Genomic DNA, 27,694 nt, shown 5'->3' with positions numbered 1-27,694 from the left:
AACACTAGAGGCCAACTCCAAGCCCATAGCACAAGTTACCATCAAGTGCGGGATCTACCAAGGAGATGCTCTGTCCCCACTGCTGTTCTGCATAGGCCTGAACCCCCTCAGTGAGATCATTAACAAGACTGGCTACGGATACCGACTACGGAACGGAGCAGTTGTCAGCCACCTCCTGTACATGGATGACATCAAGCTGTATGCCAAGAGTGAACGAGACATCGATTCACTGATCCACACTACCAGGCTATACAGCAATGACATTGGAATGTCGTTCGGACTGGAGAAGTGTAGTCGGATGGTAACAAAGAGAGGGAAGGTAGTCAGAACTGAGGGGATTGAACTACCAGAAGGCAACATTGCAGACATAGAGGACAGTTACAAGTACCTGGGGATCCCGCAGGCAAATGGGAACCATGAAGAGGCCGCTAGAAAGGCTGCAACCACCAAGTACCTGCAGAGGGTCAGGCAAGTCCTGAGGAGTCAGCTGAATGGTAAGAACAAGATCCGGGCCATCAACACATACGCCCTGCCCGTGATCAGGTACCCTGCTGGGGTAATAGGCTGGCCAAAGGAGGAGATAGAAGCCACTGACATAAAGACAAGAAAGCTCCTGACCATGCATGGAGGGTTTCACCCCAAGTCCAGCACCCTGAGGCTGTACGCTAAGCGGAAGGAAGGGGGCCGGGGACTGGTGAGTGTCAGCACCACAGTCCAGGATGAGACAACGAACATCCAAGAATACATTGGGAAGATGGCCCCAACTGACCGAGTGCTCAGTGAATACCTCAGGCAGCAGAAACCCAAGAAAGAGGAGGGAGACGAGGAACCATCATGGAAGGACAGGCCCCTGCACGGTATGTACCACCGGCAGATAGAGGAGGTGGCTGATATCCAGAAATCCTACCAGTGGCTGGACAAAGCTGGACTGAAAGACAGCACAGAGGCACTAATCATGGCAGCACAAGAACAAGCTCTGAGTACAAGATCCATAGAGGCTGGGGTCTATCACACCAGGCAAGACCCCAGGTGCAGGCTGTGTAAAGATGCCCCAGAGACAATCCAGCACATAACAGCAGGGTGCAAGATGCTAGCAGGCAAGGCATACATGGAACGCCATAACCAAGTGGCCGGCATAGTGTACAGGAACATCTGTGCCGAGTATAACCTAGAAGTCCCGAGGTCAAAATGGGAGATGCCCCCAAGGGTGGTGGAGAATGACCGAGCTAAGATCCTGTGGGACTTCCAGATACAGACGGACAAAATGGTGGTGGCTAACCAACCGGACATAGTGGTGGTAGACAAACAGAAGAAGACGGCCGTAGTGATCGATGTAGCGGTTCCGAATGACAGCAATATCAGGAAGAAGGAACACGAGAAGCTGGAGAAATACCAAGGGCTCAGAGAAGAGCTCGAGAGGATGTGGAGGGTGAAGGTAACGGTGGTCCCCGTGGTAATCGGAGCACTAGGTGCGGTGACTCCCAAGCTAGGCGAGTGGCTCCAGCAGATCCCGGGAATAACATCGGAGATCTCTGTCCAGAAGAGCGCAGTCCTGGGAACAGCTAAGATACTGCGCAGGACCCTCAAGCTCCCAGGCCTCTGGTAGAGGACCCGAGCTTGAAGGATAAACCGCCCGCAGGGGCGTGCTGGGTGTTATATATATATATATATATATATATATATATATATATATATATATATATATATATATATATATATATATATATATATGTACTCAGATACAGGGATGTGAATAACAGGGTTAAAAGTAACGAAGTTACTAACGACGTTACTTTTTTCAGTAACAAGCAATCTAATTAATTACTCTTTCTATTGTTACCACGCTGTTACTGTTACAAATAAGAAAATGCGGTGCAGTCACATTACTATTTTTCAACTTCAGCTGTCTTCAACTGCACATTATATCGGTTGCACGGAAGTAGCTGTCAAGGTAAGTAATCTGGGTGTTACAGCTTTAAGCAGCTGCACACAAACCCGCGGACGGCAATCATTTTCTGGCAGACTATCACTTTTTGCCACAACACCTGTTCCAGGGGGGGCAAAACAGTTGCATGAGTGCTGCTTTTTGGCTGAGGAAGAATAAAGTAGTCATGGTAAACCAATCACATGACCACTTCAAGATGACAAATTAAGGTGCCATATACCATTTTTAAATTGTGTTGACCAGAGGCATGATAAACAATATATACACTTTGTTTTTTTCCTCACGTCACGTTTACTGTCTAAGGACAGCGCTAACAAGCACTCTCTGCTTATAACCAAAAACGAAAAAAAGGAAAAGAAAAGAAAAAACACTGCTTTCGTGTTGGTGGAAAAATGTAGAATATCGACCGATCAATAAATAATATGGCAACATGACATTAGGTGGTTTAGGAAGAGGGGTAAGTTTTAGGGGTGGCTGCGAGAGAAAGACAGAGAGAGAGAGAAAGAGAACGGAAAAAAAGAGAGAGAGATTTGTGACATTTAGCGTGTTTGGAGTGTGTAGTTAGTGTGTTGTCTTGTGTAGTTAGTGTGTACTGAAGTGAATAGTTTTGTGTCGTGTGTCAGAACAATGAAGCAACTGCTGAATATTACAGGTGCGGCCAAAAAGCCACCAAAGACAGATTACAGTGTAAACAGTGTCTCCAGGTATAAAACAGGAGGAGTGATACAATAGTCAAAAACGGCCAATTACACCCTGGACCCCCGAGGGTTAAAACATTTTTTTTAAGTAACGTAATAGTTACGTTTCCTAGTAATTAATTACTTTTTGAATCTTGTAACTGAGTTACTAACTCAGTTACTTTTTTGAAGAAGTAACTAGTAACTATAATTAATTACTTTTTCAAAGTAACTTGCCCAACATTGCTCAGATAACAGATTTTTAACCTCAGAGATTAATTTTACTAAACAAAGAAATGAATGCCACACATGTGCTACAGTCCCACAAGTAAAAAACTAAATTTTACACTCAAAGTTCTGTCAAGTATATCTAAATGAGTTATAGGAGAGCAAATGGCAAGAGCTTGTACTTTGGACTTGTTTTTACTGTACTAAAAACTTTTAAAGTACATTTAAAAAGAACACACAAAATAAAATAAAATGAAGAAAAGAATACAATACTATTAACAAAAATACTGCCCAGCTCAGTCTGCCATCACAGAGGTGTGTGCTGTCTGAATGCTTCTTGTTTTATATGTTTTCTCTTCTTATTCTTTATTAATGTTACAATGTAAAAAATGAAAAAAGAACTTTTTTAAACTGACCTGGTCTTAGAGGTTGATAATGCTCTGGTCAGGGATAAAATAGATATACGAGGTCAACAGAAAAAAAAGAAAAGAAAGAAAACAGATTCAGTGATTGGCTTCTGATGTTGGTATAATTAGTTACGCATTAAAAGCATTGTTTAAAGTCTACAAAGTTATTCAGTAATCTTTGAAATATCACAGAAGTTGTAACAACTCAATCTTCATCACTTGTTGCTCTAGACAACAGCCTATGTTAATAATTACAAAACACAAAATATATTTTTTTTAAAAAGCATTGTTTCTTACGATATGTCTCGAATGCTGAGAAAGACAAAAAAAAAGAAGTAAGAAAATAGGTGAAAACATGTTAGCAAACATAATTTACAAATTTTTTGGTTGTTGAGCTTCATACATGAGCAGTCAAAAACAATTTAAACATTGTGCAAAATAATATTCATATTCACTTGGTGCTTTGGACAACGGACTATATGTTAATAACTACGAAAACAAAAACCCATAACAGCTCCTGTACAAACTGCATTTCACATTAAAGCTGAAATGTAGTTAAACAGCAGCTGTGTCACAGAAATGTGCTGGTTTATTTACTGTTTGTTGTCATTTACTATATTTATACAACACAGAGACACAGCTTCTAACCTACCAGGTGGGTGTGCACGGCCATCTGTGAGACAGAAGACAAGAATAAGATTAAATATAAGTGGCAAAATATATCAACTGGACTTCTTATCATGATTCAAATCAAGGGGTTCAAAAGGTACTTGGAATAATATCACAACATTAAATTTTGTACACACAAAACACTGTAAATTCAAATGTTGAAACTACTTAAATTAAGTCATGTAAACACTTTTTTTAAAAAACAGTTCTATTAACTCAAATAGCTTAAGAGCTCCAAACTTCAAAGGGGGTTCAAACAGGGTATGCCCAACACATTCTACAACAAACTTTCAACCATCTTATTCAACCAAAGATTTTAAAATAGAAGGCTCCCAAAACAGGTCAGTCAGCAAATATCTTTATAGAAATTTTTAAAATTCACAATGGAAAGAGATATAACATGAACCTTAAGGCGAGATTTTTTTATTCTAGCATTCATCCCTTTGGTTTTAATTTTTTGCTTTTCTATTTCTCTTCTCCCTGCTTTCAGCTCAATCCTAAACATCCTTTCTCCACTAAGCCCACTGTCTCTACTCTGCACACATTCTAACCATCTCACCCTTGCCTTTTTATTTTATTGTCACTTGGGTTCAGTGGCCTCTGAACTGATTTTATAACTAAATAATACATAGCTTTCAAACATAACTCTTACACACCAAAAGTTGCTGGATGACACTGACAACAATATTATCATGAGTTGCAGAATCCTCTGGGTCAAAACTACTGTAAGATGACGTGAAGACTACAGCAACACTCAAAGTGCTGAACAACAACTCTGTTGGGTGACCAATGGTTTTTGGCTTGTGGCCTTCATCAGAGTCATTACGAAATATCAAACAGTTTTTGTTTAAATAAAAAAAGGACACAGAAGAAATCCAAGTGGACCAATCATACATTTACAAATAAACAAGCTGACCAATTCACATTTAAAGAGGTGTTAATGGCTGATTGGTTAAGACACAACACAAATAGGCTCTGAACTGAACCACTACAGATTAAAACAGGGAAAACAATTCCCCATATGTCCAAAAATCTTCTTAAAAACACAGAAACACAAAAGTAAAAATCACAGAAACTCATTAAAAGATAAATCTTCATTTATACCTGTAAAGTGAAACTCTTTAATCAAAATATCCAGAATGCTTCTCTTTTTTATCAGATAAAATTAATATTACCCCCTCTTTGACTGTGTTTAATGGCTTCAATGACTATATAAAATAAAGGTGAATTATAAAGTTTTTGATTAAAATGTCTTGCAACAGGACTGGTTAAATCATTTCCCTTAATCGAACTTCTGTGTTCATTAATTCATTCTTTTAGAGGGCAGGCCTTCTTGATATGATGTTCTTCTGCCTGGCCGCTATATCTGTGGGGATGATGTTTGCTCTGTGTTGCAGATGACACCAAGTTTGTGCTCCAGTGAACTAATTCACCCAGGTGTCATTCATCTACACATCCTAACCAATGACTTAGTGGTGTTCCAGGGTAGGATAACAAAGCATTCTTTTCCACTTACTTTGCATGGTTGGCTACAATGGGTGAAACTGGGGAATCAGTCAGGGATTTGGGTCTTTACGAACTTGTCTTTATGTGCTGCTCTGTCTTAGTCTGAGGCCATGTGTTTGTCTGGTACTCCTGTCCCTTGATTCCATGTTTGTGTGTGTATAGGAGTGTGGATGTGTGTTTGTGCGAAGAACCGGCCTACAGGTGCTCTCAGGCCTGGTGGGTGTGTCCTGCCGGGAGGCTGGTCACACCTGAAGTGGATGATGACACACACCTGCTGTTAATCAGCCTCATCTGGAGGGAGCTATAGAGAGTGGCTGAGCTCCTATCAATTTGGGATCGTTGCATGACTACCTGTTAGTTTCCCAGCAAGTCAGTGAGTGTGTGCTTGACGCAGTCTGGAGTTTACTGATGGCTGCCTCTGTGTTTTTCCCAGAAGGATTGTGGGAACCAGAGGGCTGAGGGGCAGAGCAAACACACTTGGTAGATGCTGAGAGTGGTCCTGTTGCTGAAGTTGGGATTATCCTGTAATCTCTTACTAACCACTGCTTCAGTGACTGGAACTCAAGTGAAAAGAGATGTGACATTGTACGAGACCATTGTTTCATCTGCCTTCATAATGACATCTTTTACCTTCTCAACCAAATTCAAGGTGTTCTAGATGTGGTGTTCGGACATGCCTACCACTGGGTTGAGGATTGAAGCCAGAAAATTTGTGAGGTTATAGGTGACCAAGTTGATCATACAGACAACTGATCTTTAAAGGTACACCCTGTTTATGTATCTTCTGTAAACCATACAGACTTGGTGTAGATTCCCCTGAGTATAGCCTGTGGTACGATGCCCGGTCAATATCATTGTCTTGTTCTAACTGTTTCAGACATCTATCACCCTCTTCCTGTAACCACTTCCTGGGTTTCGTTTTAGAGGCATTTTTGTTACTGAGCAGCGAAAAAAGTTTCTCATGATAGTCTTTCTGGTTTAGTAAAACCATGCACCTACTCTTGTCTGCCAGAAGGATGATAATGTTGTTGTCATTACTAAGTGATGTGAGTGCCTTCCGCTTCTCCATGCTGATGTTGCATTGCTGAGACAGGCCGAAACTCTTGTCCATAGCTGCTCTGCTTCCACATTTGCAATGTTGTTGTTTTGGATTGCTGTTTCTGTGGATGTGATCAGTTCCACTAGCAGGATTTGTCTCGGTGTCACACCAAAGTCAATCCTTTTGCAAGGATGTTTTTCTCTGCTTGGGTGAGTTGTCTGTCAGACAAATCCTTGGTGTGGCATCCTTCTCTTTTCTGACTGCTGAGGACATCCATCCATCCATCCTCTTCCGCTTATATGGGGCTGGGTCACAGGGGCAGCAGCCTAAGCAGAGAAGCCCAGAACTCCCTCTCCCCAGCCACCTCCTCCAGTTTGTCCGGGGGAACACCAAGGCGTTCTCAGGAGATATAATCTCTCCAGCATGTGCTGGGTTTGCCCTGGGGCATCCTCACGGATGCCCAACACACCTCACCCAGGAGGCGCCCATCCTTGTCAGATGCCTGGCTCCTTTTGATGTGAAGGAGCAGCAAGACCCTCCCGGATGGCCGAACTTCTCAACCTATGTCTAAGGGAGAGGCCAGCCACCCTTCGGAGGAAGCCCATTTCTGCTGCTTGTATCCGTGACCTCGTTCTTTCGGTCACTACCCACAGCTCGTGACCATAGGCGAGGGTAGGGACGTAGATACACCGGTAAATTCAGAGCTTCCCTTTTACACTCAGCTCCCTCTCCACCACAACAGACCAGTACAGTGTCTGCATCACTGCAGCCGCAGCCCCAATCCTGACAACAGTCAGGACCCATTCCCTGACGTAGAGACGCAGGGAAAAAACCCTCTCGTCCACTGGGAGAAACCCCAACATACAGGCAGCAAGCCGAGGGGATACCAAGATACCCACCCTAGCCCGCTGCCTCTCACCAGGGGCAACTCCAGACTGAGACAGAGTCCGGCTCCTCTCCAAGAGACTGGTTCCAGAGCCCAAGCTGTGTGTTGAGATTAGCCTGACTATATCTAGCTGGTACCTCTTAACCTCACGGACTAACTCAGGCTCCTTTCCCACCAGAGAGGTGACATTCCATGTTCCAATTGCCAGTCTTGGTAGCCGTGGCTCGGTCCACCAGGGCCACCGCTCCTGGCCGCCGCCCGGTACACAATGCACCCGACTGATACGGAGCCTCCTGTGGGTGCTGGACCTGCAGGACAATGGGCCCATGTCCCTTTTTCGGGCTGTGCCTGGCCAGGCCCCATGGACTTGGGCCCGGCTACCAGACGCTCACCCTCCGGCAACCTCCCCGGGCCGGACTAGAGGGCGGGGTCTCAGTAACCCTATCCCAGGCAGAGTGAACTGTTCCCTCTATGGTCTTCTCATAGGTGTCTGTTGAGGACAATCTCCATATTTTGCTGTAGTTTCCGACGCACAACCAGTGAAATGTCCCTTGTTGTCTGGTTTTAGACTTTTCATGCTGTGCTAGACTAGCTTTCTCAGTTAATTCAAACACCTTTTCAAGAGTATTCTTATCTAGAAGCATTGTAAGTCGCTGTCGGATCCGCTCCTCTTTAGATTTTAGCACATCAATGGTAAAAAAAAATTGTGTCTTTAGTAAACTGAAAAAGTGACAGATGTAATGTGTACTACTTAGTCAGCATGTTTTATTTATGTTAGAAGTGCCAGTATTTTCTTTAATTTAATTGGTATGTATTCTGGCCAATCCAGTGATAGTCTTAAGTGGATGAGTGGGATTTGGTGGGGAGCTCTGAGTGTGAGAGAGGAGCTACAGGTATGAAGTGGACATTTGAGCGAGTAACACAGTAACACACGCTGAAGAATAGTGGTGCAACGGATCACGGTTGATCCGAAATCCGAACCGATCGCGATTCGAAAAAGAAAAAAAAAGTATGAGTATGGTGCGCTTGGTGGGTCTGTCAAGCGATAGTTATGGCCAGCGCTAGCGGTCCAAGTGGCGGAGCAGAGGAGTTTGCGGCATTTAAGCAGCCCTTTGCTGCCCAATCCGACCGGGCTAAAGCTATTACAAAAGCTACTGGGGTGTTTAGCTGAAGATGGGAGGCCGTATTCTGTTGTGCAAAACAAGGGGTTTAAAATGTGATGAACGTGCTTGAGCCATGCTATGATATCTCGTTGCGCGTCCACTTCAGTGTGACAAGATCGTTCCAAGCATGTATGAGCAGGAGAAGTTTAAAGTTATGGCTGAACTGTCCCAGGCATCTTCTGTTGCCCAACTACAAATGGGTGGAGCTCCAGGGCAACAGAAAGCCACGTGACCGTGACCGTGACCGCTCGTTATATCTTTATTTCCGGCGCCCCCCGTGTGCGGCAGCCTGTTACAGCAGCTCTGCTCATTCTGAGTTTCTTTCTTTCTTATCTTTTTCTTCTCGTAATTTTTTATAACTAACGTATTAGTAATTAGACTCTGCAACCATGTTCTACCGTTTTGTGCTAGTTCTGGTCGTTTTTCTTAGTTTATTTCTACTTTTTTCACCCGTGTCTGGGGACCCAGAGCAGGGATCCTTTGTTTACAGTAAGGATCAGCTGTTAGCGCTGCGTCCCGCAGCGGTACTGCCGGCAGACAGACCCGACATTCCCAGCGAGCTGAGGAGGAAAAGACGGGGGTGTCGTGCTGGGAAGGAGCGCCGTCGCCCGAGAAGGAGACGTTATCGACCATCTCTTCCTTCTGTAATTATTGGAAACGTAAGATCTTTGACATTGAGCTGTTGGCCGTTAGCATGCGTCCGTACTACCTGTCCCGGGAATTCTCGCATGTTATCGCAATAACAGCGTATGTCCCCCCCTCGGCCAACGCGGATGCAGCCTGTGACACTCTCCACTCAGTGGTCAGCAGACTGCAAACACAATCTCCGAGAGCCCTTTTCATAATATCAGGGGACTTCAATCATGCCTCATTGGACTCCACACTGCCCACCTTCACCCAGTATGTGACCTGCCCAACCAGAGACAATAAAACACTGGACTTACTGTATGCCAATGCAGAAGAGGCATACAGTTCATCACCTCTCCCTCCACTGGGCAGATCTGACCACAACCTGGTGCACCTTGTCCCTGTGTATGAGCCCTTAGTGCGCAGGGAGCCACCAGCACAGTACAGAGATGGTCGGAGGAGAGCGAGGAGGCTCTTGAGGATTGTTTTGAGTCGACTGTGTGGGAGGTGATCTGTGACGACCACGGAGAGGACATCGACAGCCTTACTACATGCATTACTGACTATATTAATTTCTGTGTGGATAACACCGTACCTACCAGGACTGTACGGTGTTTCTCCAACAACAAACCTTGGATTACCCCAGAAATTAAAACCGTCCTCAAGCAGAAGAGGAGGGCCTTCAAATCCAAAGACATAGAGGAGTTGAAAAGGGTGCAGAGAGAGTTGAGGGGACTGATAAGGAATGGGAAGGACAGCTACAGGCAAAAGATGGAGAACCAGCTTTAGCAAAACAATGTTGGTGAAGTCTGGAGAGGCCTCAGAACCATCTCAGGCCACAAACATCAGAACTCTCTGCCTGGGAGGGATGTGAGGTGGGCAAATGAACTGAATCATTTCTTCAACAGATTTCATTCAGCCATGAGGCAGTCTCCAACATCGGCTGCAGACTCACCCACCCCCACTGCTGCTGTTCCACCTCTGACACCTCAGACACTTCACACCTCCTCTATTCACCCTGCTCACTCCTCCCCACCTCCAACAACAGCATCCAATACACACTCAACACAAGGCTCCAGCCTGTCTCTCTCAGCCACCCAGGTTAGGAGGGAACTGAGGAGGATTAATGGCAAGAAGGCAGCGAGCCCAGATGGCATCAGCTCGAGGGTCGTCAGGTCCTGCGTGGACCAACTGTGTGGGGTGATGGAGCACCTCTTCAACCTGAGCCTGAGGTTGGGAAGAGTCCCACAGCTCTGGAAAACCTCCTGTGTTGTACCAGTGCCAAAGACTTCACGCCCCAAGGACCTCAACAGCTACAGGCCGGTGGCTCTGACATCCCACCTGATGAAGACCCTGGAGCTGTTGGTCCTTGCTCAGCTTCGGCGCCTAACAAGCTCATCACTGGACCCACTTCAGTTTGCCTACCAGCCTGGCATTGGAGCGGATGATGCCGTCATTCACCTCCTACATCGTTCCCTCGCTCGCTTGGAGACCGCTGGAAGCACTGTGAGAATCATGTTCTTTGATTTCTCCAGTGCCTTCAACACTATTCTTCCCTCGGTTCTGAAAGACAAGCTGGAGAACTCTGGAGAGGACCATCACCTCACTACCTGGATTTTGGACTACCTCACCGACCGACCACAGTATGTGAGGACTCAGGGCTGTGTGTCGGACAGGGTCGTCTGCAGTACGGGGGCCCCACAGGGAACGGTTCTGGCTCCGTTCCTCTTCACCATCTACACTGCAGACTTCTCCCACAATTCCACCCAGTGCTTCCTGCAGAAGTTCTCTGATGACTCTGCAATAGTCGGCCTCATCACTGATGGGGACGACAAGGAGTACAGAGGACTGACTCATGACTTTGTGGACTGGTGCCTCCAGATCAACGCCAGTAAAACCAAGGAGCTGGTGGTAGACTTCCGCAGGCACAAGCATTCTCCACTGCAACCACTGAACATCCAAGGTATGGACATTGAGGCTGTGGACAGCTACAGGTACCTTGGTGTTCATCTGAACAACAGACTGGACTGGACTCATAACTCAGACGCCCTCTACAGGAAAGGGCAGAGCAGGCTGTACCTGCTGCGGAGACTCAGGTTGTTTGGAGTGGAGGGCCCACTCCTGAAGACCTTCTATGACTCTGTGGTGGCTTCTGCTATCTTTTATGGTGTGGTCTGCTGGGGCGGCAGCATCTCTGCCGGGGACAGGAAGAGACTGAACAGGCTGATCCGAAGGGCCAGCTCGGTTCTAGGATGCTCTCTGGACCCAGTGGAGGTGGTGAGTGACAGGAGAATGGAGGCTAAGCTGTCATCACTCTTAGAAAAACATCTCCCACCCCATGCAGCAGACTGTGACAGCACTGAGCAGCTCCTTCAGTGGGAGACTGTGGCACCCACGATGTGGGACGGAGAGATTTCGCAGGTCTTTCCTCCCCACTGCTGTCAGACTCCACAATAAAGACTAACTGATCAAACACACACATCCACACATGTGCAATAACACTAAGTGCAATAATCTTCTCTGGCATCGTTGTATTTTTTACTCAGTTGTATATAGCATTTGTATTCTATTTTTATCTTATTGTATATTTTATTCTATTTTATTCAACTGTATATAGTATTTTATTTTATTCTATTCTGTACAGTTGTGTACTGTATTTATTCTTATTGTATTCTAATTTTTGCTTCATAACTTTTGCACTGTCTACTTCCTGCTGTGACAAAACAAATTTCCCACGTGTGGGACTAATAAAGCTTATCTTATCTTATCTTATCTTATCTTATCTTATCTTATCTTATCTTATCTTATCTTATCTTATTCTTTGCAAGCTCCTTTGACGATGACCGGTAACTCGCGTCACTAAAACAGAACAGTTCCTTTCTCAGTTCCTCCACCGCCTCCCAGATGCATCCTGTTATTAAACTTTTCTAGACTTACACAACATTTGCAATCAGTTTACCCAGACAGACTATGTGTCTGTGTTGTTAACCTCAGTGCATGACCTCACTCAGCGCCATCTGTTACCAGGCAAACTTCAGTGCAGCAGGCTGCTGAATGCACACAGGCAATATGTAGTAAATTATACTGTAAACATGTAGGCAACCTTTCAATAGCTGAACTTTGCTCCATTGATCGGCCAGACATCGCGCTGCCCGTAGCTTCAAACCATTAATTAACTTGACCGAGCTTCAACCCTTTAACTATGCAATATGTGTATAACATGATTACAGTTGCACCTGCAATGAAAGATTATTATGTGCTTATGCTAACACCTGAAATACAGACTTTAATATAACCTCACCAGTTTCAATAAATGTGTCAATGAAATAACAATAATGATAAATCATAAATGATGCAACAGTAATAATAAGGATTATGAATAGTAACATAGATTATGAATGTAAAATAATATTTCATTCCGATACTAATTAAATGTAAAATCTAAATAATATTTTCCGTTGTCATTTTTAACTTATTTCGAAATACTAACCTCTCCAGTGTTTTTCACTGTACACAGGCAAAAAGAGTAAACACAAAGAAAAACCCTAATATGAGTAGTTAAAGGATCTTTCAACCTTTTGAAAGATCCTGCAGATGCTTCTTTCAATAACACTTATTCAGGTTTTTACTTACTACGTAGAGAACTGTTCACCACAGGAGGACTCTGGATCACTTTAAAGATAAAGAAAAGAAAAGAAAAAAAGAATGAGTTCAAGTTTAGAGAATCAGTGAAAAAAAAACCTTTCTCACATGCATCCCTCTCTCTGATACTGCTGTCTGATGAGTACCTACATTCTACCATACATTACCACCTTGTTTCTACTGTATTTTTTTGGACCACAAGGCGCACTGGATTATAAGGCGCATTAAGTGAAACAAAACAGTCAGATAAGTCAAACTTTACTCAAGTCATTCTTCTTGCTTCCTTCACTTCCGTACCATTGATTCATTAATGTTTATAGCAGCTGCTCTATTCCCATATTGTTGCAGTATATTAATGACTAACCTCGTATTGTGAATAGTTTATCTCAGTTGTTCTCCTGACTGACGTTTGGTTCGTTTACAGCATCCTGCCATGCGATTGCATTTGTCCCTAACTATCGGGAACCCTCGTTAACTTTTATCGAGTGGAAAAAAGCCTTAGCGTTCATCCTCCAGCTTCACTGTGCTAATGTTATGCTAACATAGCTGTGTCTCTAGCGATAATGTAGCACATCATTATATACCAGCTAGTCCAACTTCAGTGACCCTACAAAAGTCACTACTGTTTAGTTTTCTGTCTTCATTTAAGTTGGAAGTGATAGCAGAGCAGCACTTTTAATTTTTTCAGAAATCTCGGTCAAAACATGGTATATCATGTTTAGGTGGAAACTAGCGAGCTAACTTCCTGATAACTTCTAATTCTATTAAATTTAATAAATTCTGTTTTCATGAATGCCTGGAGATGAAAGATGAAAGAATGTAGACAGTTTTTAACTCTCAGTGATGCCAGTGTTTGTTTAACTCCAACAATCCATCAAGCAGTGTGGCTTCGTAGCTTACCAAAGTCGTACTAAAACATTTTTTGACGGATTTTTGAGCACCATGCACAACATAAAATCGGTTCAAGGTCAGTAAGCACAACCAGAATCCATGCATTAGGCGCACCGGAGGCGCATTGTCGAGTTTTGAGAAAATTAAAGGACGTTAAGTGCGCCTGATAGTGTGGAAAATACAGTACTTGTTGTCTTTTCATTTGAGTCTGACTTTCTATTAAACCAAACATTTTACTGATTTTATTCATGCTGAACCATCTTTGCTTCAGATCTGGGGTTGACTTTTAGTTTTGCTATTGGGAAAAACTCACTGGCTGTTGGAATATTTCTGCGCACAAGAGGTCCTTGAATCACTTTGCTGTTGTCTTTGTTGACAGCAATGAAGGCAGTAAAAGAACAGCTAACTCCTGATTGGACACTGAGATGCACCACCTTCTCCTTCACACCTCCACCTTGCTGTCCTCTGTGCTCTCTCTCCTCCATCTCCAGGGAGCGAATCAGAGTTCGAGCACCCAACCTGTGGACTGTTAATCTGCAGATAATAAGGAACACCAAGAGATGGGTGACTTAAGTGTTTCTTTGTTTTTTTTTAAATACTTTATTTCAGATGTGAACACAACATATTTCAGTTCATATTCATTGTAATCTACTGCTATTTTCAACCCAATATATCTAAAGTCATGAACCATTGAAAAGTACTGAGTTTCTTAAACTCTGTTTTACCCAGTGTCCTCTGCAGGTCTGAGACTGAAGTGCAGCTGGTTCTCAGAGGGATGACCTGCCAGGCTGTACTTCACCGTCACACAGCCCTCTGCTGCCTCTGAACTCTGACACAGAATCACAGGGTCAGAAGTTATGAAATAGTTAAACAACAACATGAGAAGGTGCTGCTCCTACCTGTCCAGTGAGCTGGGCATAAATCAGCGACCTCTGACCCTGGAAAAGTGCTGTGATTGGTGGAGAGAGGACAGTGACAGACACTTCCTTTGGTAAATCCCATGTGACTGAGATGTCGACCACAACCGGCTGCAGAGCAAATCGCAGCGACTGCATCGCCTGAAAAATAATGAAAAACTCTCCAAATATACACAAACAGTTGGAACAGACATTTTACTCACTGCAGGTCTGATCACAAATATGCATCTGCTGCTGCTGCTGCTGCTGCAATGCTTAACTTGTTTTCTTTTTGTGTTTAATGTCTTACTTTTGCCTGCATCCTGTCAGTCCCTGTGATGAACTGAGCGTGACCTCCTCCTTCTTTGGCCATCCCATTGATGAGAGCAGAGCTGGCCCCTTCCCCAATCCCAAAAGAGAAACACCTGCAATACAACAGTTTTCTACATAGAGGACATGTTGGACATTCTGTAATTGTGTAGACGTACTTGTGTTTTTGTGGTTTCACCTGTGAGAATCTGAGTTCTTCTTCACCAGATCTATCACTTCTTTGGTGTTCCTCACCTCTCCATCAGTAAAGACAAACAGCTAGAGAGGAGAGTTGGCACATGAAGACATAACATCAGACCCAGAAACACACAGCTTGTTCTGAGAGCTGAGTTAGGATTCAGAAACACAAATGTTTTTATGGTAGTGTGCAAAGAACAATGTACAGTTAGTATAAACTCCAAACTAAAGAACAAAGCTGTTACATGAACAACGATTATATTCACAGGGTTAAAATATGTGATATATTAAAAGTTAGATTGTACACTAATGCCAATGCTGAGAAACATTTGTAGAGCGTGTGTGGTCCAAGTTTTGTCCAATGTTTTTATGAAACTGAATCTGCTCTATGTAGATACATCCCTATAAAGCATCTTCATGGTGATATAAAAAAAGCTAAAATATCCTAAATCATTATATTTTAAGATGAAGTTGTTCTAAGGCTAAAGCAAGGCAAGCAGAAAGTAAAATTAAGTTCAAAGGAAATTTCCAGGAGATTAATGCAAAGCAGTTTGTGTGTGTGTGTGTGCGTGCGTGCGTGCGTGTGTGTGTGTGTGTGTGTGTGTGTGTGTGTGTGTGTGTGTGTGTGTGTGTGTGTGTGTGTGTGTGTGTGTGTGCGCATACGGGTTCTTACTATCTTGGTGGGGACCATGGTCCCCACGTTGTTGGAGGCATTTTTCACACTTAAATTGTGGTTTTAGTGTTTTAGGGTTACAATTGGTTTATGGTTAATGGTTAAGTTTAGGGTAAGCATTATGTTATTGGGATGTCCCCACGAAGACAGCAAACCAGAAGAGCATGTGAGTGTGTGTTACCTGTCGAGGCTGATTGGGAATGCAGGGCTGGCTGTAAATATATTTGAGGGGCTCCAGGATCTCAGTTCCTCCAAGATTAGCCTCCATCTGCTCAACTTTCTTCAGAGACTCCTTTATGGTCTGCTGGCTGTACTCCACACTCTTACTGCCATCACACAAACACATGCACCAAAACACCCATTAGGATATTTTAACAAAGACAGCAGGGCCTTTGATATGAGGGAGAGACTCACGGGAAGATGTGTTCATAACAGGACCCAAAACTGTAAATGTTGAAATAGCAGCCCATTGGTAAGCTCTTCAACAGGAGCAGCAGAGTATCCTTAACAGAACATTGAAAATATAGTGAGGCCACTGTGTGAGAGGAACAATTTGAAACTAAAGAGTTTATGATTAAAATATTACAGATACCTTGGCACTGCGGATGCGAGTATTACTCATACTTCCAGATCGATCCATTAAGAACACAAACTCTCCACATGAAGCCATCGCAGACTGGGGGAACTCAGGGTACAGACTCACCATCACCACTGGATCACCCATCAGAGAGCCTGAAAAATAACAGACAGAAAAATCTGAGAAATTGCTTTTTGTTTATGTCAACATTTTGACCTTCCAAGCAGAAGTAGATAATGATTTTTAAAATTGGCAAATCAACTACTCCTATCATTTCCACTCACCCGGCTCAGCAGAGGCCTGTCCTGCCTCCACCACAGCAGTGGGCTGGTGAGCATCTTTGTAATAAATCAGCAGTTCAACATCTCTGTCAAACTTGTGTCCTGCAGCCAGCTTAACCTGCACACCACAAACACATTCATATTTAATTCTCAGTAATAAGTAACAACCACACACAGCAGAAACATCAGCACTCTACCTACCGTGGCCTGGGTTTGATCAGTGTTGAGGTACTGGAGAGGGTCCAGGGAACAGTTGGACTCTACTTTAGAGATTGGACGAGGAGAGGACACTCGGGCAGAGAAAGACAGACTGTAGGGCACTAACCCCACACTCGAAAGACCCCCTATGAGCAAGTTCCTTGGCAACAATGAGAGGGAAAAGCTCCCTATTTACAGGAAGAAACGTCCAGCAGAACCAGGTTGAGGGAGGGCCAGCCATTTGCCAAGACCGGTTGAGGGTGAGAGGAGGAAAACAGGACAAAGACATGCCATGGAAGAGAACTTGAATTAAATGCAGAGGTATGTGTAAACGTATAGTGAGTGAAAAAACACTCAGTGAAGAAATACACTTAATGCTTCATTGGAACCTTGACCTATTGCAGTGTAACTAAGGGAAGTTTCTGGGCCACCTGATCCAGTCCTAATTAGGGGAAGGCTGTCCTGTAATTAGTTAAGACTGCTGGGTCTAGAGGTGGCTTTTAAAGTAACAGTTGAACTACTGCCAGTCTGAAGACCTGTGGTACATAGCCGCTTAATAGAAATAGGTTGATCATATTTAAGAATGAAATATTAACTATTGGCAGAGTTTCTTTGAACAGTCTTGTAGGAATGGGGTCTATGAGACATGTTGATCATTTGGAGGAAGTAATGAAGTAATTACTGAAGTTAACTCAGAAAGATCAATTGAAGAAAAAGATTAAATAAATACCACTGGTACTGAAAGTAACTCTACACATTGTTAAGTCAGTGAGATGATTATGAGTATGTTTTTCCTCTAGTAGTTAAAATTGTATTTGTGAAGACATTCATGAATTCATTACTATTTATTGTTAGAGGAATGGTTGGCTCAGCAGAGCTCTGACTTTTTGTCAGCTTGACTACAGTGCTAAGATAAGATACAATAAGATAACCTTTATTAGTCCAACCTGTGGGAAATTTGTTTTGTTACAGCAGAAAGTGGACAGTGCAAAGTTACATAGTAAAAATTAGAAAAACACTGGAAAAGGATAAGAATAAGATACTGTACACAATTGTAGACAATGTAATAGAATAAAATGAATAATATGCTGCAGAGAAACCTAGGGTTGCTCTTATTTCCTTCAATCAGTGATGAATAGTAACCTTCTAGCTTTACTGAAGGCTTTTTTATAAAGCAAAAAACTATTTTTAAGCTAAATGATGATCTTCTTAATTAGTGAGACACTGTTTCTAGCTTACTTTATCTGCTTTAAGGTGCACATTTGCGAGTTATACCAGGGAGTCAAGTACTTCTGATTTGAGGTGTTCTCTTTCAGAGGAGCCACAGTAACCCCTGTGTTTAAATTGTGGCTAGAAATGACACAAAGAGCAAAGAAACTGCAGTTATAGTAATGGTGGAAGGGCAATCAAATAATTTTGTATGTTTGAAAGACAGAATAAATGCAGAATGAGAAAGAAAGAATGACATAGCCTAACACAGCACAGATACTCCATAACCCCAAAGTCCATCCCCTAATCATGTTATAGATTCTGGACTTGAAAATAAAGTGTTGAGAAAGACAGTTGCTTTCAATGTTTATGTTTCCATGTTACGCTTAATTCTTTTCAAGTTTATCTTTTATGTCTACATAACAAATTCAAAAATATTTTATTTATGGAGGAAGAGAGACGGAGAGAGAGAAAGAGGTTGGAAATTCCTCCACCACCATAGTTGCAGTTATGAAACCTTTTTCTATGCAGAGGTGTGAGTTTGAGGCTTTCTGTTAGTGTCAACGTTTTTTCCTACCCCGAGGCTGGTATCGAGGGTTGAGCACAGCAGGCAGACAGAACCTCAGACCATCATCAGCCTGCACAGCCAGCTCAGCCACGTACTCCAACCTGATGGAGGTGCGCTCTCCTGGAGGCAGACTGCCCACACTCAGAGAGAATATATCTGGACTCTGATCGCTCTCCTCCAATAGGAAGGCCTGCTGACCGGAGCTCAGAGCATCATCATACTCCTCACGAGCCTGAAGGACAGGTGGCACATGTCAGTGACATTCACTGTGTTTATTATTAATTTGAATTTTGTTTGTCTGTTTGTTTGTTAATTTATTTCAATCATGTGAACAATATACAAGTACATTTAGCAAAGAAACGAAGAGAAAATAATGCTATACAAAATAAAGCTAATACATTTCAATATTGCTTCAACTGTTCCGATTCAGTTACATATCAAAAAGGAGTGGGAAGTAGTAGCCTACACACTTATTTAATCCCATCCCTTTGCCTTAGGTTATCAATATTTAGTCAGCTTCCTTACTGATAAAATCTGCAGTAAAAATAGCGAACAGATATCTGATATAATACTGTATATACATCACATCATGACACTTTCTAAATAGAGACATTCACTGAATTTCAACATTTTCCTTTTCTTTCATGAAAATCATTATAACTATATCTTTATAACTCTTTTTGAACTGCTTTATGTTTGGACACTGCTGCAACTCCATATTCAAACTGTTCCACAGCTTCACTCCATGGACAGAAATGCAAAAGCTTTTGCTGGTAATAATAATAATAATAATAATAATAATAATAATAATAATAATAATAATAATGGATTGCATTTATATAGCACTTTTCGGGGCCTCAAAGCGCTTTACAATTCCACTATTCATTCACTCTCACATTCATACACTGGTGGAGGCAAGCTACTGTTGTAGCCACAGCTGCCCTGGGGCAGACTGACAGAAGCGAGGCTGCCATATCGCGCCATCGGCCCCTCTGGCCAACACCAGTAGGCGGCAGGTGAAGTGTCTTGTGTGTTTTATTCAAATTTAATGACAATTTGTTTTTATCAGGCCAGAACTTCACTTTACTTATTTCATTAGTCATCTCATCCAATAATTTCTGCAGATCAGCACCAGAGCAGAAAATGTTTGTATCATGAGCAAATAGTACCATTTTAATACTTTGGAGACTTTAAAAATGTCATTGATGTATAAGTTGAAGAATTTTGGGCCCCAAACTGACCCTTAGGGTAGACCACAAGCAATGTCCATACATAAGGAGCAACAACCATTTCATTTCACAAACTGCTTCCTGTCACTTAAATTACTCAGGAAACAAATTTAAAACTACCGCTTTGACACCCTAACGTTCCAGTTTTCTTGTTAATATATTGTGATCTATAGTGTCAAATGCTTTTCTCAAGTCTATGGATAACCTACCACACATTGCTTTTTGTCCATGGAATAGATAATCTTACTTATAATGAGGTTATATTTACTGTCCAGCTCACCTTCTGTTTTTCCATCACCTCAGCTACAATCTGTGTCTGTCCGATCTTAGCACTGAAATGACAGACAGCAGCGTCTCCAGGCAGAGGGAAGACAAAAACAGCCTCTAATGGTTTGTTCTCCTTGTTCTCATAATTCAGAGTGGAGACCACTGTAGCCACATGGTCCCTCACCTCCAGCTCCACCTCAATGCTCTTCAGGGGAACTGACAGACAAACAGAATTCTAACAGTCACACTTCATAGTAGCATTTATTTTTTAAAGTCAAAATTAGATTTTCTGCTGAGCCATCTGTCCATGCAACTCTATTAATTTTTTTATGACAAATTGAAAATTCATTTTAATGTTTATCAGATTTTTACCTGGTTTGTTCTGGGCAGTTAGCAGACCACAGCATCTCATCATTGTACCTATATAAGAGACAAACACCACAGACAGTTTTCCTCAATAAAACATTTCAGTTTACATAGTATATTATACTACACTTATCAGCTTTTTTTGGAGTCTGTCTCTTCTGCACATACTCAAAGCGAATTTTCACATCACCAGACTCAAAAACATTTATTCTAGCAGCTCAGAAAATGGTTTGTTTGAGAGAAATGAGTCCCCCCACCACACACACACGCACACAGTGTTTGAGTGCAAAAATAATATATTTTACATATATTTTTTTTAATAATAATAATAATAATAATAATAATAATAATAATAATAATAATATCAGTAGCATCATTACAGCTTTTGATCAGCACCATGGACAGCAACCACAGTCAGGGATAAGGTGAATGCTTTAAAGTCTTTTTCAGCTAGGCCAAAATAGATTTAGCATCTCAAAAATGAAATAAAATTTAATAAAGACAGCTGTCTGTAAACATGGAACTGACAACGCTACCTTGGCGTGGAGATACACCCCAGGAAATATGGTTGTTGACAAGACAAAGGCGTAGAAAAACTAATTAAAGGATTTTTATTAATAAAATAACTGAAACTAATAAGGAGCAGCAGGGGAAAAAACAGCAAACTACGTGGCAGGACTTACAATACTACCAGACCTGAAATTAAAACACTTTTCAGACACTAATTAAAAGAACAAGATTCAGTGACACTATGTTGCTCTAGCAGCTTAACAAAAAATTAATACGCCTAAAGACAGGCCACCTGTGGCGTTGTGCCCAAGGAGGTGCAAACGCATTTTACTATGCGTTTCGTCCAAATTTCCATCACTGAAAACTGAGATTTTTAAAAATGCCTACCAGTGTGGAGATTTTCAAAACCTCCGTTTCTGCGTTTAGGTTTTTATTTGTCACCCAATGTAAAAGGTGTGCGCCGTTTTTGACGTCACGCTGTGCGCCACGTTATTGTTTACATGAGATGAATTTGTACAATGGTGGATAGAGACAAGATATTGTTGCTCTTAATCTTACTATCTGCAGTTTTTACACGCTTACATATACACACGCAGTTACTGGCCCTCCATTTAGAAAGACAGAGAGGTCAGAGTGAACTTCGGACGTGGCTTCTTCAACACAGACGCTCTCATAACCCAAATCCCGACGTCGGTTTTGAATTAAAAAAAAAAAATATATATATTAAACTTATGTATGCTGTATACATTTTGTTCATTCCTAATGTTTTTCTTAACATTTCTTAACATTTAAAATGATGAACGCACTTGAAAAGTAACACAAAATAAGTTGCCTTTCCAAAAATAAAAATAAAACTTTTCAGTACTTAAGGTTTTGTGAGGACACAAAACCCTGTATACTCTTTCTCTCCCAGGTTTCTAGACTTCTGATTGGCCAACATTTCTTAGTGGGTTAGGGATTCTGGTTTGACTTTTTGACTCCGGTTTTTTGCATTTACATGACAACGGAGATATTTTGTGTGGACGAGATTTTTTTTAAAGGAAATCGGAAAATCTACGTTTTCAAAAATACCCGTGTAGCGTTTAAGAGAGAACCTCGCCCATGTGCTCAAACTGTCCCATTGACACCCTGATCACCTCCTCGATCAAACCATAATAGTTTCGTTATCGTTTATTTATATATACTGCACGTTTAATTACAACAACAACGTTGACTAAAGTGCTGTACAAAAATACAAAACAACTAATTCCAAATAATTTATGATGGTACCAAACAACAAATAAATAACAAATAACTTTCATACTGCATTAAAAGCCAGTGAATACAGATGTGTTTTAAGATGAGATTTAAAAGGTTTCACAGAAGGAGCCTGTCTGATGTGTAGGGGTAGATTATTCCACAGTTAAGGCGCTACAACCCCAAACGCTCGATCGCCTCTTTGAACCAGCCTCAACCTTGGTATCCATAAAAGCAGAAGATCATTTGATCTAATAGATCTAGAGGGCCCATAGGAGGTCAGACAAATACCCAGGAGCCTTTCCATTCAGGGCTTTATAAGTCAACAATAAAAAATTTAAAATCAACTCCAAAGTGAACAGGGAGCCAGTGAAGAGAGGCAAGCACCAGGGAAATATGTTCGCGTCTTTTGGTTCGTGTCAGAAGACGAGCTGCGACATTTTGGACCAACTGCAGTCTTACAAGGCAGATCTGGATAACTCCAACATATAAGCAGTAAGACTGTGCCGGTTAAAATCAGCTGTGCTGGGATTGCCACTTGGTCCAAAAATTATCACTTTGGTTTTATTCTCATTAAAGAGAAGTTAGAGGCCATCCAGGCTTTAATTTCACCGAGACACTGAAGTAATGGTGGGGTAACTATCCATAGCAGTGGGGCAGGGCAGCTCGTCTTCAGTCCTAGATAGATCTGAGTGTCATCGGTGTATGAATGGAAACAAATGTTATATTTTCTAAAAAAAAAAAAAAAAATAGACCTCGAGGTAGCATATAAATAGAGAATAAAATTGGCCCCAATATAGATCCCTGGGCAACACCACAAGTAATCAGAATGAGAATCAGCATAGTTTATTAATCCCTGAGGAAATTGTGTGGGTTACAGGGAGCTGAGGAAGAGATAAAATCTCCAAAGCTCACAGAGAAAGTCCTCTCAGACCTGAACCACTCTAATGCCACTGAACCAATCTGATGCTGCAATGCCCCAATGTGAGATCAAGATGCTGTGGTCAACAGTATTAAAGGCAGCTGTCAGATCCAAAAGCAAAGGCACAGCCGAGTCTCCTGAGTTAGTGGCTAAATAAAGACCGTTAAAAACTTTGCGGTTTCAGCGCTGCCAAGAGCTTTAAAACCAGACCGAAACCTCTCAAGGACACCGTGTCAATTTAAAAAAAGATTGCTGCTGAACGAATAAAATCTTTTCAAAAAAATTTTGACAGGAAAGGAAGCTTTGAAATAGGCCAGAAATCTGAGAGGACAGAGGAATCCAGATGATTTTTTAAAGCTGTACAACAGCATGTTTGAAACGGGCTGGCACAACACCTGAACTAAGACTGCTGTTAAAAATCCTTAAGATGTCAGTACCGATAACCTTAAAAATATATTTTTTAAATGTGTTGGAAAAACATCATTTGGGCAAGATGATGTCTTCATGCCATTACATAGTTTCTCCACGTGATCAAAACACACTCTCAAACTGATCAAAACAGCAGAGCGGATGAATATTTAATAATAAGTCATGTGAAGGCGGGGTGATCACAGATCGAAGCTGTTTTTCAGTTTGTATTTGTTTTTTGTTTTTGTTTTTTACAGCCCGCTTCTTGTGAAAAGAAAAATAACAGAATTCTCCACAAAACACACGCAACAAGTGTGCGGGAATGGGTTTCAGAGAAATGCCTACCTTTGAAAAGAAAGATTTTTGTCTCCTCAAAGTACTTTCGTTCTTCAGTGTGTGAAATGTGGCTTAAATGCCCCTACGCCAGTTTTCTATACCGAACTGAAACACTTTCCTGTATCCGTAGGAACCCTTCAGTGAGATCGCGTCAGAGTCGAGTGGGTGGACCTTAAATTTGTTTTTATTATTATTATACAAAACTTACCCATCACCGTTGTTAAAATAGTCTGGTATTTGAAGACCAAAGAACATCATACAAGACAAGTATTGAAATACAAACATCTGCATTTAAGACTAAATTCTTAAAGAGTTTTTTATACAGCGTTCTTAATACATCTTCAAACGCAGTTTGTAAACACCCAGTGCTATTTTTTTTCATATATATATATATACAGGGAGAGAGTGAGAGTAATCATACCTGCCAATTCTCTGTGTGTCTCATATATCTCCCTTATCAGATCGCATTAAATATGAATTCTCCAAAATACGTTTTGCCTGCCGCCTGGTGGCCAACATCTCCATTACCCAAGACATTTTCTGCTTGTGAAAAAGCTGCAGCAGCGACAAAAGCCAACTCTTGCCTGCCTCACATAATGGTTTAGCCTAACACATGTAAGAAACATAGACATGCTATTTGGCTGGTAGATGGTACAAGCATCTACCAGCCAAATAGCATGTCTATGTTTCTGCAAAGCACTTGGAATCAACAAACTCTGGATAAAAATCTCTTTCACGCAATACACCTCAGGTTTATTAAGCCTATGTCGAAATAATAGAAAGTTTAAAAACAAAATATAATGCAGTCAGCTGAAGTTCTGAAGGTAAAACTTTACTTTAGCCTTATTTTTCTTGATACATTTTTTTATTCATTTATTTTCATTTTTAAGTGAAGAGATCCACCTACACCATTTACATTTTTTTAATCCTCCATGTGAGGGATACTTTATTACACAATGTTTACACCAAACAGGAAGGTGTCTCTCTTTCTGTTACCTGCTAGGCGAACCTTGCCTGCTTACTCTTAAAAGTCATTCTGCGGTGACCCTTTAGACCACTGTGAACAGGGAGAAAGTCTTTCTATCTTCCAGTGTTTTGTGTCACTGAGGATGAATGTGCTTGGGCCCTGTCTGCTGATGGACCAAAATGGTGGTCGAGAACCTTGGCCCTCCCTTTCCCATGTGTTTGCCTACCTGAACTTTATCTCTGTAAATCTGAGTCCCCATACACAGGTTCTCCACTGCTTCACGCACCAGACACAAGCCAATCTGTACTTTTCGATTATGGAGAATTTTCTGTCAGTTGGTGACAGGATGCAGGATACAAGTGCAATTACACATTCAATCAGTGTTGGTCAAGTTACTTGAAAAAGTAATCAGTAACTAATTACTGATTACTTCCCCCCCAAAAGTAATCCCGTTACTTTACTGATTACTTAGTTACTTTTTAAAAACACGATTTACAACCTGAACAGGTAATAAAGCGATAGATCTTTCAGCCCAATTCTACTTTTTCTACATAATCCATCATACAATGTGTAATCAAATGGAAAAGTCTGTTTTAAAAACTTGTCTTATTAGTTTTAATCTTTTAACTTTATGCATCAAACATTTAATTATATGCAACATTCTCTGATTGGAAGAAATTTGTTTAACATTTAAACCTATTTTCTGCACATTCCAGCACATAAAATAAAAAAAAAATTTTGTGTTTACACTCACTCTTTCAAATAGATGCAAGTAAATCACAGCAGAAAATAAATAAAATCAAAGACTAGCAGTTCTGTTGCTCTATTGTCACCTGCAAAGCAGAAGTAGGGTAGGCGGAGGTTTACCCCGGTGCAGGTGTGCTGCAGCGGTCAGTGGAAGAATCCGCGAGTTTCTCTGTGAATTTCTCATTACGTCGTAGCGCACTCGGTGCTTGCTTGGACGTTTAGGGTTTTTTTTCGCTGTAAAAAGAAGTTACAAGTAACGCATTACTGCCCATCTCTGCATTCAATGTTGTTTTTGTGAAGCTGAGCTAGGAAAGTGTCTCAGTCTCAGAAATCTGTGGTAACGAAGGTATGGAATCCAGGGTCATAAATCACAAGTGCTAGGTTTTCCAGTAACCTAGAACTGACTAGCTGCATCACAGCATGGTACGGCAGCACTACTGTCATGGACCGCAAACGCCTGCAGAGAGTGATAACAACTGTGGAGAAGATCATCAGGACTCCGCTGCCCTCTCTTCAGAGCATCTACCATCGCAGAGTCCAGAGGAGAGCTGCCTCCATCCTCAAAGAACTCACACACCCACAACACAGACTGTTCACACTTCTGCCCTTGGGACAGAGGTTCAGAAGTGTGAAATCCAGAACATCCAGACTCAACAACTCCTTCTTCCACACTGCCATCAGACTCTTGAACAGCTGACCTATTATTGAACAGAAATAATAATTTTTTGCACATCAGGTCATCCAGCATATTAAGGCAGCATATTAAGCTATAGCTCTTTTGCACACATCTCTGTTTCACACGTCAATATTTTCTCTCCTTTTCTGTCTTCATTTATTTATTTGTACTATTTGTATTTTATCTGTTCTATTTCTATATTATATATATACTTGTGATAGGTTTTAGTTTCCCTGAAGCTTTCTTCTGCCATCAAATTCCACTGCATTTCAGTCTGTGTATTACTTCCCAGAATGCCTCAGCACTGTTGTATAGTCAGGCAAAAACTTAGAGCACAGGCCATCTCTGGAAATCACATCTATCAGAAATGGAATGCTGGGATGGCTGAACAAACTTTTTTTTGTTGCATTTATCTGGAGGCGTTTGAGGTCTGCCTACATGTGTGGATCATGAGCCTTCTTGGAGTCTCCATAGACCACAACGTTATACATGTAGTTTTGCACCCCAGGCAAATCTCTCAGGATGTAGGGGTTTAAGCTCTCCAGAAACCTTCTTTTTATGCTCAGAGGTAGGGATCTCAGTTTCTACGATAGAATTTATTTTGTTTTGTTCACTTGTATCTTGTGAATACAACCATTCACATGTCCAAGGTGATTGGCTTAAGCCATATCAATAGCACAGCTCGTAGTTACTGAAAGAAGTTCTGAAGTGTACTGAAGTGGAGTGTATAGGTAGATGCTGTAGATATTAAATCTATGCTGACATTGCAAGTTTGTTGTAATATATGTAAGTATTATTGAAAAAAAGTAGACAGCTATCGTTCATTTTCTTGAAATCAGCATACCAAGACCTAAGCAAAGAGTAAATTGTTAAACTTTAGGTTAGAGATATGAACTTTTTTTTTTTTTACAGTAGTCAGTTCTTAAATTTAGAAGAGAGTGTTCATAAATGTGTTACATAGTTTGCACAACACTGAACAGAAAACATGCAAAGTCAATAATTAAAGGAATGGAGGTCATTTCATCCAAAGCACTGGGTTTATTTTTCAATTGCTGCCAACAGAAAGATACATACAAGTAAAACAATTAGAATTAAGCTAAAGAAGCATTCAGAAAAATTCTGAAAGTCTTTGATTTTTCACAAATTTGACTAAATAATGTCTATCTCCTGAATCCAAACTGGAACCTGGTTCCACAGAAGACCCAAGGTTCAAGGTTCAAGGTTCTTTATTATTTGTCACATGCATAGTTATACAAGTATAACACACAGTGAAATGTAGCCTGACACGCTCCTCGACATGTGCAAAAATTGGGGGGGGGGGGGGTGTAGAGGAAGAACATTATATATATATATATATATATATATATATATATATATATATATATATATATATATATATATAGAGAGAGAGAGAGAGAGAGAGAGAGAGAGAGCGAGAGAG

The 27,694-nt window shown here is 41.5% G+C and overlaps 1 protein-coding gene across 1 annotated transcript in view; it reads right to left on the bottom strand.

Moving 5' to 3' along the window:
* Window positions 1–23,992, bottom strand: part of LOC146653922 (von Willebrand factor A domain-containing protein 5A-like) — a 35,629-nt gene extending 11,637 nt beyond the window's left edge. Inside the window, exons 1-18 of the mRNA XM_085380097.1 lie at window positions 23,873–23,992; window positions 20,458–20,505; window positions 20,099–20,301; window positions 18,599–18,821; window positions 16,816–17,000; window positions 16,618–16,732; window positions 16,349–16,488; window positions 16,171–16,259; window positions 15,938–16,082; window positions 15,085–15,164; window positions 14,887–15,001; window positions 14,580–14,738; window positions 14,406–14,509; window positions 13,994–14,214; window positions 12,781–12,819; window positions 3,910–3,930; window positions 3,555–3,569; window positions 3,267–3,290 (exon numbers count right to left, since the gene is read on the bottom strand). Coding sequence (XP_085236223.1) covers window positions 3,267–3,290; window positions 3,555–3,569; window positions 3,910–3,930; window positions 12,781–12,819; window positions 13,994–14,214; window positions 14,406–14,509; window positions 14,580–14,738; window positions 14,887–15,001; window positions 15,085–15,164; window positions 15,938–16,082; window positions 16,171–16,259; window positions 16,349–16,488; window positions 16,618–16,732; window positions 16,816–17,000; window positions 18,599–18,821; window positions 20,099–20,301; window positions 20,458–20,500 — 1,921 coding nt within the window. The 5' untranslated portion in view covers window positions 20,501–20,505; window positions 23,873–23,992. The remainder of the gene's footprint in view (window positions 1–3,266; window positions 3,291–3,554; window positions 3,570–3,909; window positions 3,931–12,780; window positions 12,820–13,993; window positions 14,215–14,405; window positions 14,510–14,579; window positions 14,739–14,886; window positions 15,002–15,084; window positions 15,165–15,937; window positions 16,083–16,170; window positions 16,260–16,348; window positions 16,489–16,617; window positions 16,733–16,815; window positions 17,001–18,598; window positions 18,822–20,098; window positions 20,302–20,457; window positions 20,506–23,872) is intronic.
* Between the last annotated feature and the right edge of the window lie 3,702 nt (window positions 23,993–27,694).

The sequence above is a fragment of the Rhamphochromis longiceps genome, linkage group LG14 (assembly GCF_057381845.1).
Source record: "Rhamphochromis longiceps isolate RC_006_pf linkage group LG14, R_longiceps_female_GT1.1, whole genome shotgun sequence".
Taxonomy (NCBI): Eukaryota; Metazoa; Chordata; class Actinopteri; order Cichliformes; family Cichlidae; genus Rhamphochromis; species Rhamphochromis longiceps.
Note: the sequence above shows the minus strand (reverse complement) of the source record. Positions and strands in the feature narration are given on the sequence as shown.